General features: G+C 42.2%; 2 protein-coding genes across 2 annotated transcripts; both read left to right on the top strand.

Moving 5' to 3' along the window:
- Nucleotides 1-3,754: 3,754 nt before the first annotated feature.
- On the top strand, nt 3,755-5,182 carry LOC308282268 (D(1) dopamine receptor-like; the record flags this gene model as incomplete). Its single annotated transcript, XM_080722614.1, has 1 exon — nt 3,755-5,182. One exon carries the CDS (start codon nt 3,755-3,757, stop codon nt 5,180-5,182), a length of 1,428 nt encoding a protein of 475 aa, XP_080578740.1.
- Nucleotides 5,183-14,931: 9,749 nt separating this feature from the next.
- On the top strand, nt 14,932-17,002 carry LOC308282267 (intelectin-like; the record flags this gene model as incomplete). The annotated part of the gene is made up of 7 exons (XM_080722613.1): nt 14,932-15,058; nt 15,290-15,297; nt 15,363-15,458; nt 15,966-16,124; nt 16,238-16,355; nt 16,516-16,619; nt 16,850-17,002. The coding sequence occupies 7 exons, from the start codon at nt 14,932-14,934 to the stop codon at nt 17,000-17,002; spliced, it is 765 nt and encodes a 254-aa protein (XP_080578739.1).
- Nucleotides 17,003-19,259: the final 2,257 nt, after the last annotated feature.

Genomic DNA, 19,259 nt, shown 5'->3' with positions numbered 1-19,259 from the left:
CACAAGTCCACATGATCTGCTGGGATTAAGAGATTATCATTCATGCCTAAATGCATGATGGTGAGGTATTATCCTTTGATTCCCACTGTGACCTGGCTCCCTGTCCCTGGTGAAGTTACCTGATCGGCGGGACTCGGGAGCTCCGAGTGTGTCCCTGTGAAGGGACTGAGTGGGGGATCGCCAGAGGATGACATGCAGGCTACATTCTGCATCACGTGGGGACTTGTTGAGGAGTCGTTGGGTTGCCAGACAACTTTAGCATCAACAAGATGAGAGTCGAAGGGAAACTGAGGAAAGTACTGACTAATGCGTGCTCTCTCTCACACACACACACGCGCGCACGCACACACGCGCACACACACGCACGCACGCACGCACGCACGCACGCACGCACGCACGCACGCACGCACACACACACACACACACACACACACACACACACACACACACACACACACACACACACACACACACACACACACAAACAGCGTTATATCATCATCTTGGCAGTTATTTATCATATCATGTGCTTGACGCACAAAGTAGCATGCATGCTGAGGGCTTATACTGTAAACAATGAAATTCTGCCCCATTCCTTGAGGAAGCTACAGACCCACATGGCGGCGTGGACACCATATGTCGCCTCCTCGCCGGCAGTCACACACCCTCCTCATCCAGCATGAGTTCCTAGCAGCAGTCACACACCCTCCTCCTCCAGCATGAGTTCCTAGCAGCAGTGGCCATTGTCACGTCAGCGAAGCCAGAGGGCCTGTTCGTATGTGAAGGACAGACGTCCTGCTGCCAACTGTGACCCATGCGCTGTGATGATGGCCGTGGCTGAAACTTGCCTTCAGGGAATCACTGGGGAAGGTGACAAGGACAGCATGAGAGGACAGGGTTATTGTAACATTACCACTCCATGAAATATAAATAATGCGTTTGATAGCATGCAACCTATAGCATCTGCTTGACATCTGTATTTTCTTTTTTTTTCAATTAGGAAAACAATATTTTACCTGTTAAAGTGCCATGTCTTGTGTAGTTAAATGTTATCCAACTCTATCTGGTTCCTTTTCTTTCTTTTTATGAATTGGTGACAATAAAAAGTCTGGCACAACTTTATAAAGGCTCTTCTGTTTCAATAGAATACTAATTTTATCTTTAATTGATAATTATTGATTATGATTAATATGTAGTCTACTGTTGCGGCTATTGGAAATATATTGCACATTCCATTCCATTCTCCTATAATCAGTGTTGTATTGGTAGACGTCACGCTTAACACCTAGGCTCTACAGGACTAACAGGAGTTAACAGGTTCATATGCATACAGACTCGTTCCTTTGTTAAATCACCTTGTTGTGACACTAACACGTTTGTAAACATTGTCGAGGTGTGATGTTGGGGGTTGTTTGCATGTCCGTGCGGGTGAGAGGCATGACCCTGCAGAAAAGATACGGGCCAGCGTCTACCTGCGTGACCAGACCAATACAACACCGCCTATAATGACCTATATTCCCCAATCCAGCTCGCAGACATACACAGAGACAGACACAAGAAACACACAAGTTCTGGGGGCGCCTGTTGGCCTGGTGGTCAAGGTGCATACCACATACTAGGCTATGCTGGCGTCACCGGTTCGATTCCCGATCCGGACGACCTTTGCCACATGTCATTCCCCGTCTCTCTCCCCATTTCCTGTCAGTCTACTATCCTATCAAAATAAAGGCATAAAAAGCCCAAAAACAAATCAATTAAAAAAAAAAGAAACACACAAGTTCTTTGGATTAGTCTATGTCTTTTCATTTGTGATGCGTTTCTTCTCTTGATTCAAACATATTTGTGTACTTTATTTGTTGGTGAAGCACTCTCCCAGAACCCATTTGGATGAAAGCACTTGTGGGGCCTTTTCCATGGGCAAAGAACCGGTTTGGGTTCTTTCTCCCGCCTATGGGATGGCAACATTCTTGGAACCTTGGTTCGTTCTTGCGAATCGGCCACACACCAACTTTTATGGTTCGGAACCAACTCGGTTCTCGGTGGAAAAGCTCACCTCTGGTTCATCCCATAGGTGGGAGAAAGAACCCAAACCAGTTCTTTGCCGGTGGAAAAGGCCGTCGGGGGGTTAAAGTATAATCTGAAGGCCCCTGTGACTACCTGTGAGCTGGTGATGGTGCTGCCACAACATTCATACAGTATGTAGGCTAAGCTTGGGACATTGAAGAGGTGCAACTATTGCTCACAGTTGCTAAAGTAATACATAAAAAAATCGCACCTGTGCAAACACAACACACGGGCCGTTCTGTCCGTGGCGTCAGTTATCTCCACACATGGAGTTCCGTGCTCATATGGACACTCATACAGACATATATAGGCACATACACACAAAGCCAGACATAGGAGCCATTAGCACCTCTCAAATATTTGGCACAAGGCCATCATCAGAAAGATTCTGAGCAGTTCAGGGAACTTCAGGCACTTAAGAAGACATCTTACAACAGTTCTGGCAAGATGCCCCCCCCCCAGTATAGTCAATAGTCATGCAACCCATTTCAAGTGCAGGAAGGCAGAATGACAAACATGAGAAATGAGAAAAAGATAAACTACTGAAAATTCAAAAAATGTATAAAGAAACAAACTAAACATAATGAATCTCAAACTGCATAAGGCTATCAATTATTGTCTAATGTAGGGCAATCTGCAACAACATGGCCTGTCTCTGCTCCTGATCTAATCTCTATTCCATTACCTCTATTTGCCCCTCCTTCTGAAAATGAAAGATATCAATTAATACATCAATTATCCCACAAACATCATCCACAAGCATAACAACTAGTATTACAACCTCTCAAAAAAACTGTATTCCAAGTCCAACCCAAAAGGTTCTTTAGTGATGTTTTCTAAAAAAAAATGAAGACATTTTTGATATTGTTCTACTGTGTATATCAATATAACAATTGCTATAGACTCAGTGTTTCAGTTACTTAAAACTGAGAACTTACTAAAATCATTTGGACACTTAAAAAATAGCTCAGCCTATAGCACCCCTCTAGATTAAGGAGTTGCATCATGAATACAGTAGTCTATGCCAGAGGAGAAAGGTGATGGTCATTTACAATAAATAGCATTTTGTTTTGCAACTCCGTCTCCACGTCTTGCTTGCTACAAAATGATTAGTGACCAGCCTGGCGCCAACATGAATGAACACTAATGAGCATCATGGGATATCTCCGTGACACATAGTGAATTAATTAGATGCAGCTGGACCTAATCTCGCACAAACTCGGTTATACTGTAAACCTAGCTATATTCTCTCATCTGTGATCTCGTTTCAATTAACCCACATTTATAAATGTAGGCCATTTAGTCCGTAAACGAACTCTCTCGGAATCCACTTTGGATGAAATCACTTTACGAACAAAATGTGACCTGATTTGAGTAGATTGTCAATTAATCAGCTATCTATCGCCAACATCTCTCCTCAGATGGTTGTGTGCGTGTGAGAGCCTCAGAGCGCTTCTTTGGCAGCAGCACCAGCTGCTGGTGCACGTGGTCTCCAGTAAACAGCTGTGCGCTCAGAACGAGCATCACAGATTAGTTTAACCACAGGACGACACGCACTACGACGCTCGATCCGGCCACCAATTTTACGCGCGGCACGGCTTGCCTCTTTTATTTTCCACATAATGAATGTGACGCTTATACTGGTATGTTTAAGCCTCTAGTTTGAAATGGACGCACAAAAGAGCGGGCAATGAATAACACGAGCATCTCTGCAGGGAGTGGAAGCGAGGAGGACTCGGTGGCACAGCGCGCTCTCATAGGCTCCATCCTCACCCTGCTCATCGTGTGGACGCTGCTCGGCAACCTGACGGTGTGCGTGGCCGTCTTCAGGTTCAGGCATCTGCGGGCCAAGGTGACCAACATCTTCATCGTGTCCCTCGCCCTGTCCGACCTCCTCGTGGCGGTGCTGGTGATGCCATGGCGGGCCGTGACAGAGGTCACTGGCTTCTGGCCGTTCGGGGCGTTCTGCAACACCTGGGTGGCGTGCGACATCATGTGCAGCACGGCGTCCATCCTCAACCTGTGCATCATCAGCGTGGACCGCTACTGGGCCATCTCCAGCCCGTTCAGCTACGAGAGGAGCATGAACAGGAGAGTGGCCTCCATCATGATCGCCGTGACGTGGACAGTGTCCGTGGTAATCTCCTTTGTCCCCGTGCAGCTCAACTGGCACCGGCATGATGTCATGAGAGACTTATTGACCCCCGGTCACAACCTGACACTGGACGGCGACGTCGATGGCGAAGGGAACTGCGATACGAGGCTGAGTCGGACGTACGCCATCTCCTCCTCTCTGGTCAGCTTCTACATCCCCGTGGCCATCATGATAGTCACATACACCCGGATCTACGGCATAGCCCAGCTGCAGATCCGGAGGATCTCGTCCCTGGAGCGCGCGGCAGAACACGCACAGAACTGCCGCTCGGACGCACCTGCGCTCTCTGCTGACCTGTGCCCACAACTCAATGCAAATTATCATCATCACCATCATCATCATCATCTTCATCGACATCGCTCTCACTCTCACCCCCACTCCTACCCTCAACACACCCCGCAGTCCCACCGCGCTCTGAAAGTCTCCATAAGGAAAGAGACGAAAGTTTTAAAAACCCTGAGCATCATCATGGGTGTGTTCGTGTTCTGCTGGTTCCCTTTCTTTGTTCTTAACTGTGCCCTGCCGTTCTGTCCCGGCTCGGAGTCACCGGGCGCACAGCGCGGACCCCACTGCGTCAGCGAGACCACTTTCGACGTGTTCGTGTGGTTCGGCTGGAGCAACTCCTCTCTCAACCCCATCATTTACGCGTTCAACGCGGATTTCCGCGACGCCTTCCTGCGCCTGCTGGGCTGCCGCCGGGGCAAGCGCTGGGCGAGCGCAGCGGTGGACACCATGGTGGCGAGCAACGACAAACACGACAGCTCTCTGAACACGGAGCATGGCGTGGCTTATTATGTCAACACCAGGGGAAGCAGGGACAGTAGTGGAACTACCACGGTCTCCTTGTTTTATAATAACAGAGCTCCAGCCCCGGGCCAAGGGATGATGGACACATTGGACACAGTGGAGGATGGTAAAGCTAATGGTACTGACACAGACAAGCAAACAGAGTTACCTGTATGAACACATATCAAGGGGATTTCTCCTCATTGGGAAAAGCACAGAACAGATCATTCAGCAGGCCGGGCCTGCATGGGATAGCTGTAATAGCTGAAATAACAAAACACTGCATGCTTTGGGCCCTACTTTTATTTGAAGCTCTATGGATTTTTTTTCTTCTTTCTTTTCTTTTCTTTTCTTTTTTCTTTTTTTAAACTCTCTTCATTCCAAAAGCATTATTATGATATATAACATCATTTAGGATTAGTCAGATTTTCGGGGAATAGGATTATATAACAACTCACATGGGCGCCCTTTCTTTGGAGCGCCTCTGTTGAACGCCCTATATAGGCGCTCATTTCTTCCTGCACCTCCTGGGAAGAAAAAAAGGAAAACATTAATAATTTGTGTAGGAGTTCATGTGGAAGATGCCCGGCCTGATTTTGTGCATGTCAGTGTGAGAACAAACAGGTTTTTTTCTTTCCGGTATCCTTACCCGAGCCAACAAAGATGGTGGTGGCGTGGACTAGTGCTGTCTAGTCAGAGTGGTAATGAGGTTGATGCATTACTGGGGTCGGAATAGTTCAAGGCAGTCTCACAAATCCCATATTTTGCCTGTGCTGTGAATAATGTTCTGTGTCCCTGTGCCTCAAATCTATGACCGAAACCACAGAAAAGGAGGGAGGGAGATAACATATATTCTTTCTGCTATTGCTGTCACCATATCTTATGTCACAGAGTCACCAATAGCATCTATGCATTTTTGTTTAATGAGATTATAAATATGTAATAGTGGATAATGGATATGGGCCTTAATTGGTTATGGGCCTTAATGGAACTAGTGGTGCAGGTCTTCCTTCCCTACACCATATTTTATTCCATTTTACACTGTTTTGTCACTTGGTGATGAAACGTGCTATACATAGCCTAAAATATAATATCATATATCTTATCTTATCTTATCATATCATATAAGAATTGTTGTTAAATGAAATGAGACAAATCAGTCAAAATTAACTGTCTGAATAAAGATGCAACAGAGCTGTGTTTTTTTGTCCAGTGGATCTAAAATGAAAATATTGATCAATATGAACAATTTGTCCATTTTACATACAATTACACATTTCACTAATAAAATCAGCAGCTAACAAAGTATCTAATTTCATCACCAAGTGATAAAATGCATCCATGTGTCCATGAATTATTGAGGTCTGTGAACACACACACAGAGACATTGTACGTAATGTACTGTAACTGTGCTTTCCAAAGGAGAAGTACATGTGGTTTGGAGTCGACAGCCTTATGGCGTTCATTGTGTAATGGGCTTTTAACCTACATACCACCCACATGTGCTGGAGGCCTATCCCACTGTATGTAAAAATAGTCACAATGCCAAAGAGGATTAATAAAACAAATGTCAAATGAAAGAAAAAAAAAAAACATGCGGTCGCTATTAACTTACATTTCCTCGAAGTTAATGATATAAGCCTTTTTACACCACATTTGATAATGATATACCCGTCAAATTCAGAAGTTACTTGTTACTTGACAGCTTTCCTAGAAATCTTGTCTTTGAGATGTATTGAAGTGTCAAGTGCAGATACTTAAAAGTGTTCAATATTCAAGTAAATTTACTTTGTTACTGCCCACCACTGCATATCACAATTAGAATATCCCAAATTCCAGACAATATCTATTCTATCCACTTTTTTTATTTTTATTTAGTGTAGCCGGTTATTGTTTTACCCCCTTTTCTTCCCAATTCAGTCATTATGCCATTGATTCTTCCCCACACACATTTCTGTGTTACTGCTGTCATATCCTACTGACTCACCTGCCAGTGAGGAGCCCCCACCAGGAGGACATAGGGCCTCTGTCCTACTCCTCATGCCCAAGTTGCGCCCAACTCTCCCTGCAGAAGGTACCGGCCCAGTCCGTAGGATTACGTGCAATGACCAATATCATCCTCCCCTCCCGGCTTCCATAATAAAGGTATCTATCTACCCAGAACACAGGCCAATTGTGTTTGCATAGATGCCCGACAAAGCCGGATGCACCACAGTGGATTGGAACCCACAACCTCCAGTGGGCAGGGGCTTTACCACTGCACCACCCGAGCACTATCTTTAACCACTAGAGCCCTATTTTATACTTCAGCTATTCAAAAGTAGCCCTCTGTACCAGCTTGTAGACCTGCTCAATTCAAATTAGAAAAATAAAAAATAAATTGAAAAGTTTGGAATAATTTAGAAACTGTGTAACAACCCAAATCCTCTCTTATGGGGTCAAAATCCTTTCAGAAAGGGTTTGGGCCATGTACGTTTCAATTTGGGGTACTTCACATGAAAATGTTTGAGAACCACCACTTTACACCAACTGGATGCCACTTTTTCACCTAATATTTTAGTGTGCCTAAGAGCATAGTACGGAGAAATACGAGAAATGGGAGGTTTTCTCTGAGGTAATGATTTAAAATTATTACAACTATAAATATTGACAGACTAACAACTGCCCTAATTTCATACTTTCCTGATTCAATCCTCTCCTCGCCCAGATGACCTCATAACATTACTGTGTTTCTCCCAGGGTAGTACTTGCCCAGGAAAACCTGGCGTGAGCCCTTAAGGCTGCAGACAATACATAGATCCAGAGGGAACTGTTAATCAATTTGTGTGGTTCAGGCCAGTGACCTGATCCTATGGGAGCTCAAAGCATTGCTAACTAGAAAAGTAAGTACTGTGCTGAGACCCAAGGAATCACAAAGGCAATTACTGCTGTGGCTTAAACAGCCACACTGTGCTTTAAACTCAATAATGTCCATCCATTTTGGGAATTTTTATATTTTGCTTATCTTTTTAAATGTGTGGCTGAATCAAATTTGTTCATTATGCATCTGTTTTTACATTAATCTGTGGGTATGCTTATACATGCCATTTGCCATAAGGCATTTACAGCAACTTAAATGTGTCAATTGTGCAACAAAGTATAAATTGCGTGTTAACACTTGAATGTGTGAATGTACACATTATTGCTGAGTAAAGCAGCTCTGGTCTGTCTAATGTGTTCCCTCTAATCCGGTATGTGAACTAATATTATCCAGCAAGACATTATAATCCCCTTTAGTCCTTTGGGAATGCTAGCTCCATCCCTACATTGTATTCTCAATAATCTACAGAATCCAGAGGGAGGGAGAGTCTTTAATGTCACTGATATTACAGATGATGTACTGTATGGCGATACATAGTAAAATCCTTAGTGTTCATTTAACCCTTAGCTGGTCCATTTTGACAAGAGCTAAATGAAGACCCATGTCTGACTGCCAGGGATATTCATATGAATTCATATTCCAACAATTGTTGTCTAGTATTCTCTACATTAGAAAACAATGCAACCAAGAGCACTTTAACCATGTGTCTTGCACACAGTTTAGTAAGTATGGATTAGTGTTTACACTGTAGGTCCCTTAATGTGTGTGCGTGCGTGTGTGTGAGTATGTGTTTATTGAGGGCTGACTCTGTACAACTTAATTAGGATCATTAGATGAGCAGTGCCAAACATGATTAAGATGAAAATAGCGGATGGGGAGGGAGGGCTGGAGAGAGAGGGGAGGGGGGGGTCGGGTTGAAAAGGGTACTGGCAAGAAATATACAACTAAGATAATTAGTGCATTTGAATAGTTAACATGTATGGTAAAGTGAAATCTAGAAATAGGGAGAGTGGAAAAGGGAGAGGTAACGAAGAGAGCAACTAGATTGTGTGTTACAGTCACATCCATTTCATTCATGAAATGAGACATGTTAACATCTTAACATAAATATTTCCAGAGGAGGCAGGCCGGCTGTCACCACTAGTCGGAGCAGTGGTGCACACCAAATGGGTTGCCAGTTCTAATTGCTGCTGCTGAATGGAGCAGTTAATTATTAGTGCCAGCCACTGGAAAACCTGCCACCCAACTCCCACAGTGTCCCAACAACCAACTAAAAATAGATGGGTCATGGAACTCAGCGCAGCAGAGAGGGGGATAAAAAGAGACAGAGAAATTAGATGTGTTTGGTTTTGTTTGTGTGTGTGTGTGTGTGTGTGGTGCTGGTGCTTATTTTTTAGTTTGTGTAGTGTAGCAGCATATAAGTGAGCCACCTATAAATCAAAGCCCAGAAAAATTGTCAAGGTTCATTTGCAAAAGTTTGCAGTGAAAGTGTTGTGAGCTTGTAGTAGGCCTACTGTAGCTCTACTATTTTTGTTGCGAGAGACAATGTGAAACCAAGTTCAACTCAAGCGTAACCTTTCTTGGAGGCAGAGCTGCGGCATCACCAAAAATAATATAATTGTTATTTATTATAGTATTATTGGTCAAACATTAAATGGTACAGCAACATTTTATTACCACAGAAGTTTTGTAATACATTCTGCCCATGCTATATCTTTGCAATTCCACAATCTACTTACAATCTATATGCCCATAGAGAATCTGAGAATCAATTGTCATTCAAACAATAATGTGTTTATATCAATCTATTCTATTATTCTATTCTAATCTATTATTTATTTTATATATGATGTGTATTTTTCTTTTAGATTTAACTTGCTTAATTTATAAAGACCTTTGTAAACATTAGCAACAAAGTATTTATAATTGCATGAAAATTACCATAGAGGATTTAGCTTTGCCATGATCTGTCTTTGGGAAGTAAACTGTAGGGGCAGGAAGTCGTTTGTGCAGAGTGACCCGGAAAAGCTACACCCCTAGACATGAAATAACCATATAGACATATATCTGTATATTTATAACAAATAACAAACATGCACTTTTGTAAATGGATATTGCAAAAATAATGAACAAATACAGTAGCAGTGCAGTGGATTAGAATGTACTGTAAATGTCAGTGAACAGAGGCTGGCTGGGAGGGCTAGGCTAAGCTAGGCAGGTCCTAAAGTGACCTGCTGTTGATGGGAGTGCTCTCCTCCAGCATGACAAAGTCTCCACCTGCAGGGCATAAGTGGTCACTGAGTAGGTCACCCCATTATGTCTTCCATTCCCCAGTTTCAAGAAGTCTTCAAGCTTGCAGCCACCCATCAAATCGAATCATTTCAAATGCATTAATAAAGTACATTTAAAAGCAACCCTCATTGACCAAAGTGCTGCACAGAACATGAGGTAATAAACATAAACAACAAGACAATTCAGAGGTGAAAAAAAGAAGAACAATATCAGAGTGATGTTAGTGAATAAAAGTGGGTTTTAAGCCTGGACTTAAAATGATACAATGGAGGGGATCTGATAGGGAGGGGAAAGCTGTTCACAGTCTAGTAGCGGTGACAGCGGTTACTGTTTGACAACAAGTACCGTAGTAGGAAAGGTTAAAAGGTCAGCTATGTACAGTAGGAGGAGTCCACCCAGTGTAGGGCTTTATACCCATGACATACCATTTCTAACCCTATTAAACTAAAACAATTTTTATTGCCGTTTAGATAATGGTGCTCCTCTGACCCACTTGGACCACTTGTATAAAGTAAATCATTGCTCAGTATTGGCAGAACACCAGTGAAGACTCCCACAACACTAAATTGTGAATTCACTGAGTCACTGAGTCAGGTACACATATTGTATAGCCTACAATCTTTTGTTTGTGTTTTCCACAGATGAGAGATGACTGATGTATCGTTTCCTTCCGCTGATGATCACTTTGGCAATAGGGCACCGGGTGTCTTCTGAAAATGTTTAATGTTCTCCCATAGGTGATACAACATTCAACCCTGTTCTCTTCCCCTCACACACACGATCCCACTTACACAGTTACACACAGGATTTGTTTGATTCTTTTCTTCTTTTTCAGAGGAGACATTCCCTACAGTACTTCCCAGGGATGCAGACTGCAGAGATATTCTCAAAATCCAATGGGACAAACCTTGAACATCTGGTGCAGCTGAGTAACAGTGTGAGATGTGTTGCCAGAAGCAGTTAGGAGCTCAGGGACATATGATCAACAGGAAGGTAAGGGACTGCACATGAGAGAAAAAGAAGATTTATACTTAACCTCATAAATATTCAGTATATATAAAGAAAGAAAATGTGCTCAAAGGATATAGGACATTCATGATAAATCAGAATAGGTTATAGCATGTACCGGTAGGTCTATTTTACTCAAATGTTAACAAGCATTAGGCTATAAAGAAGCGTACTGTATAATATTACAGCTTGTCTATAATTGTTCAGTCCTACATCTGTGTGAATCACCTGTAGTGTTTCTCGTGGCTCTACCACCCCCCAGGGGGCGTTCGGAGAATCATGAAGAAACTAGTGCACATATACCGTGGCCCAGGTGCTAGACGAGCAGAATCATCATGAAGAACATATAGAGTCTGCACACTGGATGGATAGGAAGCTCCGTAGGTTTATTGCTGGTCAATGTTTCGATCTTAATAGATCTTCATCAGGACATCTCTCGTTCTGATGATTCTGAGAATCAAATGTACAGTAGCATCCAGCTTGGTGCACCATTTCTCTGATCCGCATCAAATTTGGCACTAACACTGTTCAGGGGTCTGCCATGACAATAGCTACACCAGGGACCATGTGTATCCCCCAGGGGCCCCAAAGGGCAACAGGGGCACCATTGCTCCAATCTACACTAAACTTGGCACCATGGTAACAGCCGCATGCTGAAACAATACCCAAATTTGGAGATCACGGAACACCATATATGGGTATGAAGATCTGCCCAACGGGCACTCCAACATGGAACACCATATATCTGCATAAAGATCTGCCCAACGGGTACAGTACACCAACATTACTTCTGAGACTCCTACATTCAATCCCTCATATACTGTGCACATCCCCGGGCACAAGGACTAGTATTATTAACTTAACACTTTTGTCATAATTGAGCAAGTTGGTCATTTGTTTCGTAATGTAGTAAAGTGAAAAGCAATAAAGGGTCACAACATAGCCTGCCTACACATTCGCCATGTGTACTGAATTCTTTTGCCTCAAATCATAAATGCAGTGTGCAATTTCCATGAAAATGTGCACACTTTCCCACAAGGTCGAGGAACAAATGCCACCCTTTTCACATTGGCCTGCCTGTTATAGTGCCACCAGCAGGCCTACTTTTATAAAACACGTTTTTGGAACAAAATGCCTCAAATCATGAATGTAGCTGTATGAACAGGTGAGGGATTATGTTTTCACTCCCGTGAATCCGTCCGTTCATCTGTCTGTAAACAGCTAATCTCGGGCACCGCTCACCCTGGGCACAATATGACTTCCGCTTGGTTCCAAGATTTCTAGCGTAAGTGCTGCGTTTAACGGAAGTTACGTCATGCAGTGTGGGTCTGTTTACATTCCCCAGCGAAAAAACTAAAATAGATTGTAGCTCTTAACTCGCTCTTAATAGGTGTACATCGCCTGAATCAACGTCAGAGACGTAGACCTGATTGTTTTCCAGTGGGGAATACCTTTGCAGGAACACCGCACTGTGAAAAAAGACAACTTCCGGAAAAATTCAGCCCCACCTCCTAGAACTGTCTCTGCCTCATATTGTCACCAGGCTTTTCTCTTCGCAGATGAGTAAGCCTGGCTACGCGAGGCTAGGCACCGCTAGACCAATCGGCTTTGCAAGCACTCTCCCATTGTTTGCTATTGCTACTAATCCTACAGATTTTGTCCAAACCTCATCAATCCGGAAAACATTCCTCTTTACTAGTAATGTGCTCAAGAAGTATCAGTCAGATGATATTCCATTCCGATTGGCTTCCAAAGTTTTGCACAAAATGCCACAAATCATAAATAGCGTCACATTGCTGTGAAACTGCACACACATCCCCACTATAGGTTAAAAGAACTGCCAGTATAAATCTTTCAAATCGGCCTCATGGTGGCGCTATAACAGGTTGCAACTGGTTGCAACACAGCGCTGGGTAGGCAACATGGCCTAGCAGGGAGAGAGAGGGTAGATCATTTAGCGACCTACAACTCAAATCGACCCAGTCGGTATATTTAGTGACCCAGTCGGTAGATTTAGCGACCCAGTCGGTGAAAACTACCGACCAGGTTGCAACCCAGTTGTAGGTCGCTAAATGATTTCGCCCCTAGTGAGCAGGGATCTGCATTCTGAGGAGCACACTTGACTTTCCTAGTAATTCTGGTTTCTGGTAATGGAAGGGCTCTCCTTCAGGATGACAATGTCTCCACCTGCAGGGCACAAATTGTCACTGGGTCATCTTGAGTCTATGGGCCCTGAGCCTGAGATGCTGCCCTTCACACAAATGCATGTCAGTGCCACAGCCAGAGCAAACCTACCAACCTTCGACATGCACATACATCGAATGTGCACACACTCTATGCAACTGTCCCCCTGCACAATTTTATAGAGGTCCCATCTGACCTTTGGGCCCCTGGGCCTGGGTCTGATAGGCTATTTCGGGGATCCAGCTCTGAGCCCATGGCATATGTAATTTTTTACCTCAGGTTCTCACCAGTTTCAAGAAGTCTCCAAGCATGCAGCCTCCCATAAGTACCAGGACCAGTTTACAGCCCAACTGAGCTCTTGAGCTTAACTTGTGAGATACCAGATGTAGGCTAGTAGGCTAGAAATAAAAGGAAGTTATCGGGCTTCCCAAAAGTAATAAAAGCTATAAACAAGATAAACCATTTGTTTATGATACAACTATATTGGTGTTTTTGGACTTCGAACCACTTGAACCACTTTTATAAAGTACATTATTGCTGAGTACTGACAGAACACATCTGGAGACTCCACAGAAGACATCATTGTAACTTAGAATCAGGTAAAAATATTGTATTATATTTTTGAAGATATGCTTGCTTATTCAGTTTTGCTTGAGTTTATTACCTTGTATTTGCTGTCTGTGCATTGTCTCTATGCTTTTGTGTAAACAAGAACACTGACTGAATACAGTAGATAAATGCACATACTGTATAGGGGTGTGCAAAGTGCGGCCCGAGGGCCAAATGCGGCCCGAGGACACATTTTATACGGCCCGCGGCTTCATTCCTAACTGGTATTATAAACGGCCCAGCATCACCGTCAAACAAAGAATATTTTCCCAGAGAATAATTTTTCAGGATTGTCCCCTGTTGTCTCATTCTGAAGGGGTCAAAGACAGGCTATTTTATTGTATTTTCTACCTTGCATGTCTGGTTACATGTGGCCAGTGGTAATGCGAAATAAGTCTAAGAGTTATTTGTGTTTTGTTCAGAGCAGACACCTGACAAAAGACCATTGATATTAAATATTGATGATGACAGTTAATTTAAATTGTTTAAATGCGATGCATATGCATTTGACTTTGTTATGGTCCAACCAAAAGTAGCCTACATTATGTCTAGATTTAGTCGGCCCTTGGGTTTTTTAATATTTTCTAATGTGGCCCCCTTTGAAAAAAGTTTGGGCACCCCTGCTGTATACTGTGTGTGTGTATATATATATACTGTACAGAGCTACTGTACATTTTTGTTAGTTTTTCTTCCACAGAGATGATGTATCACCTCCTTCTGCTGATGATCCCTTTGGCAATGGGTAGCCAGCGTGTGTCTTCTGAAATTGTTTCACTTTCTCCCTCAGGTGATACTTTACAGTATATTTAACTTTTTTTTCTCAAAGCTACACACACACACACACACACACACACACACACACACACACACACACACACACACACACACACACACCTGCTCAAACATGCTGCATTATGATGAGTTCATTCTTACTTTTTCAGAGGAGGAATTCCCTGCAGTTGCAGTAGTTCCCATGGATGCAGAGATTTCCACAAAACCCAATGGGACAAACTTTGAACATCTGTCGAAGTTGAACGACAGGGTGAAGTTTGTTGCCAGGAGCTGTAAGGAGCTCAGGGACAAATACGATCAACAGGAAGGTAAGGGCATGCTGACATGATAAAAAGATTTCTACTTCACCTTTCTCTCTCACACAAACACACACACGCACACGCACGCGCACGCACGCACGCACGCGACACACACACACACACACACACACACACACACACACACACACACACACACACACACACACACACACACACACACACACACACACACACTTTTGCTCATGTTTGTATCATTGGGCCTTTAACTACCTTTCACAGTTATGAAAGTAAGCATAGTTATTTTGTCAAATATCTTTCCTAAATCACCATAACTGTTTAAACACATAAACAGCAGGGCAACAATCCCAACCTGCCAGATGGAGATGGCAACTGGGCCAACAGAAACACATTTGGAACAGCAGAGGGAGCCACCTCTGATGATTTCAAGGTATTAAAGAATAAACACTATAGTAAGCATGCTACTGTAGTCATTATACTGTGCAGGGGTCTTCAACAGGGGATCCGGGACCCTTAGGGAGTCCTCAGAGTTACTACAGGGGGTCCTTCAAATCTTCCAATCCTTTTTATATTAACAACTTGAACGCCTCGCAGCAGGCAGCGAGGCGTTGTGAGCTTGTAGATCGGCTATTTTCGGCAAAGAGGTTTGGTGTAGAGGGGAAAAAGAGCAGACTAAGTACGAGTAAAAGTTTATTACAGTAAAGACGGCTCAAGTGGTTAAATATCTGAAAACACAAATTGACATGAATCCAAAAGTCACTGATGATGGTGCTGTCAAATGATGAAATTATATGGAATCTATGAAAAGGTTGTGGGGGTCCCTGCTTCATCTCTCTCTCAACTAAGGGGTCATTGGCCTGAAAACGTTGAAGACCCCTGCTGTAGTAGAAACCTATACACTACAGTAACTTGAACTTTGATACCTTTCTCCATCCAGAATCCCGGCTACTATGACATAGTGGCAGAGGACTTGTCTGTATGGCATGTCCCCAACAACTCTCCAATAGAACACTGGAACCTGGCCTCCATCCTCCGCTACCACACAGAGAGACGCTTCTTCACTCTGTATGGTGGGAACCTCCATCAGCTCTTTAAGGTGAAACACATTGTGCAGTGAATAATAATAATAATAGCAACTAATAAATATACATCATTTAGAATTTACAGTATAATAATTCCCTAATTCCTATTTTTGCATGTGTCCCACAGAATTACCCTGTGAGATACAATGTAGGGTCATGCAGCGACAAAGGGCCTTCTATTCCAATTATATATGACTTTGGAGGCAAAGAAACAACTAAAGCCTTGTATGGACGACACTCAAGAAGTAAGGAGCAAGAGAATGAAGAAATGTCTATTTAACATGGATATTATTGGATAATGAAAACATTAAAATGTCTGTTTACTTTTGTTAATCTATCATGAAATTGTAATATGCAAGTTTTGATGACTAGATAAATATGACATTTGAATACATACTTTTACAGATGAGTTTGAACCTGGCTTCATCACATTTAGAGCAATAAATCATGAAAGGGCAGCCATGGCTATCTGCTCTGGTGTCAAGCCTACTGGATGCCACAATGAACACGTAAATCCTGATTATTAAAATCTGTGTGTGTGTGTGTGTGTGTGTGTGTGTGTGTGTGTGTGTGTGTGTGTGTGTGTGTGTGTGTGTGTGTGTGTGTGTGTGTGTGTGTGTGTGTGTGAGTTCTACAACAAGTGTAACCTTATTTCCTGGACTATCCAAATGTCAGAAGTAAATAGAAAAATAAAAAGTGTAATTTTATGATTTAGCAGCATGTGTTTGTATGTTTGCAGTATTGTATTGGAGGAGGTGGGTACTTTGCTGACCAGGCACCCAATCAGTGTGGTGACTTCACTGGGTTGGATGGTCGTTCTGGGAGTGGCTACTCAGAATGGAGAGCTTCCAAGGAGATGATTGAGGCTTCTGTCCTCCTCTACTATCGCTAAGTTCCCACATGTTCATGCCAGTCCACTTTGTTGAGATGTACTGTAATTATGTGAACACTACAGATATTATGTGACTATTATCTTAGCTTGTTATACACTAACATTTAAACTGATCAAATAGGCCTACTGTATACAAAATATAGATCACATACGTACAAACTATAGTACTTTTTAATGTTCCATAAAAAGTACTATAAAGTACTATTTTTCACCTATTCTATTTTTCATAATAAAAAAAGTGTTTATTTATTAGTACTGTATACTGTAAACCGTATAATATAGGTACATTTTAAATAGTCTGATGCTATAAAACAATTATTTCAAGAGAAATTTGCATTTAATTGCATTTGTCAAATTGAATTAAAGAATTGTCTGCAGCATTACTTACAATACAATAACATTGTAAATGTGTAATATCGGATTGAACTGCACATATCCCTCTGTGTATCTATCTACCTATTTGGATTCATTACACACTATAAGTACCAACAAGTACAGCCAGAAAATGTCTATGCATAATATGTGGGCAATCAAGACAAATGTATTGTATTTTTAATCTATGGATAATCTAATAATCTAATAATCTATGGATATGGATAAATCTCAAATGACAATACAGGCTAGCTGTACATACCTCCTTTACCTGCAGATGTCGCTATTGAGCTATATACAGCAAAGAGTAGAACACCCTTTGCAGTTGAAAACACAATTGTCTCCTTTCACCAAGGGCCAAGGGATTTCTTTTTTCGTTCCTTTTTTCCTGGGGAAGGGTGTGAAAAAAGCATAATTACCAAGTGACCCATCCATATACTGAATATCTCAATTACCATCATGCAAGTCTGTATTGTCTGGCAGCTGTTAGGTCACAGAGAGTGGTGTTCGGAAACATTCAATACTGAATAATGGAAATATGAAGATATGTGCTGTAATTTAGGTGTGTATATGAAGTGTAAAATGAAATGAGATGTCATATGAACACAAATAAATGAAAAAAAAAGAAGAAAAAATCCTCTTACATGGGGTACTGTACTGCATACAGTATATACTGTACAACATGTTTTACCCCTAACTTAAAGGGGGCCTGTCACCTAAAGGATTACTGTCACTTTAAGAATCATCTTAAAAAAACAAGTTAATATTTTTATGATGTCATTGTGGGGATGCGCAATTATAAGCCAATCAAATTAATTGTTTGTATAGCCTGACTGTATGACTACTTACTATACTGGTCAGCAGTTGTTGGGGGGCAAGGGGCAGATTACACTGCGACATGAGCTTCAGACTGTTTCAGACCGTTTTCAGAGAAGCTCATGTCACAGTGTAATCTGCCCCTCAACCCCTTTAGGTGGCAGTACCCCTTTATAAAGAGGTGATGAACAAAAAATACAGCAGTCTTCAATAGGAGACTGAATTCTCAACAAAAGGTTAGTATCTACAGTTGCCTATATTGTGTACCACTACCTCATTTCCTCTATAAACATTAACTACCAAAATGTTATATTATTGTGGAGAGTGTTTGCAATTACCGTGTCTGTTAATGATTATGTGTGATTATATGACTTGGGTTGTGTATGGGTTTATATACGACCGTTGATTACGTGTGATTATACGACTGCTGTTGGTGAGATTACAAAAAAAAAAGGCAAATGTGAAAAGAATCTGAGGTAAATATTGTGTTTAATAAACAAACATCAGTCAGGGAACTGACATTAGTCTGAAGATGGGGGGGGGGGGGGCGGGGAAGGGGGGGATAAAGCACAACGCACATGGGGAAAGTTGGGGGACATATTTATCTGTTACACAAGGCACCCCCTTACAGCAGGGGCAGGAAGTTCTATAGAACATACAGATCAGGATCCCAGTCTACGGTACAAAAACTTAGCAGCAACATGTTAACATCGGAGACCAAGGGGCTAACAAAGTAGTTTCATTTAGAAAAAGTCACAGTATTCTTTAAGCATAAATTTGTTAAAAAGGTAAAAACAGTTCTAAGCATATCCTCTAGGGTCATTGCTACTCACATGATTTCTGTGTGAAATACGTAGGTAGGGAAATTATCTATACATGTAGACTCTAATATAAAGACCTTCTCATAATGGCACAGTACAAACTTTCAGGAAACGCGACAAAAATATACAATGTCTTCACGTCACATTTGCAGATTAAAATGCAACTACGTTCTCTGGCAAACACAATAGTTTTTCAGTGGTCAAAAAAACCCAACAACTTCTGTTTTAAACAAAAATAAAGAACACCG

The sequence above is a fragment of the Nannobrachium achirus genome, assembly GCF_963921795.1.
Source record: "Nannobrachium achirus genome assembly, chromosome: 3".
In the NCBI taxonomy this organism is placed as follows: Eukaryota; Metazoa; Chordata; class Actinopteri; order Myctophiformes; family Myctophidae; genus Nannobrachium; species Nannobrachium achirus.
The sequence above is the reverse complement of the archived record's forward strand: the minus strand, read 5'-3'. Positions and strand labels throughout refer to the sequence as shown.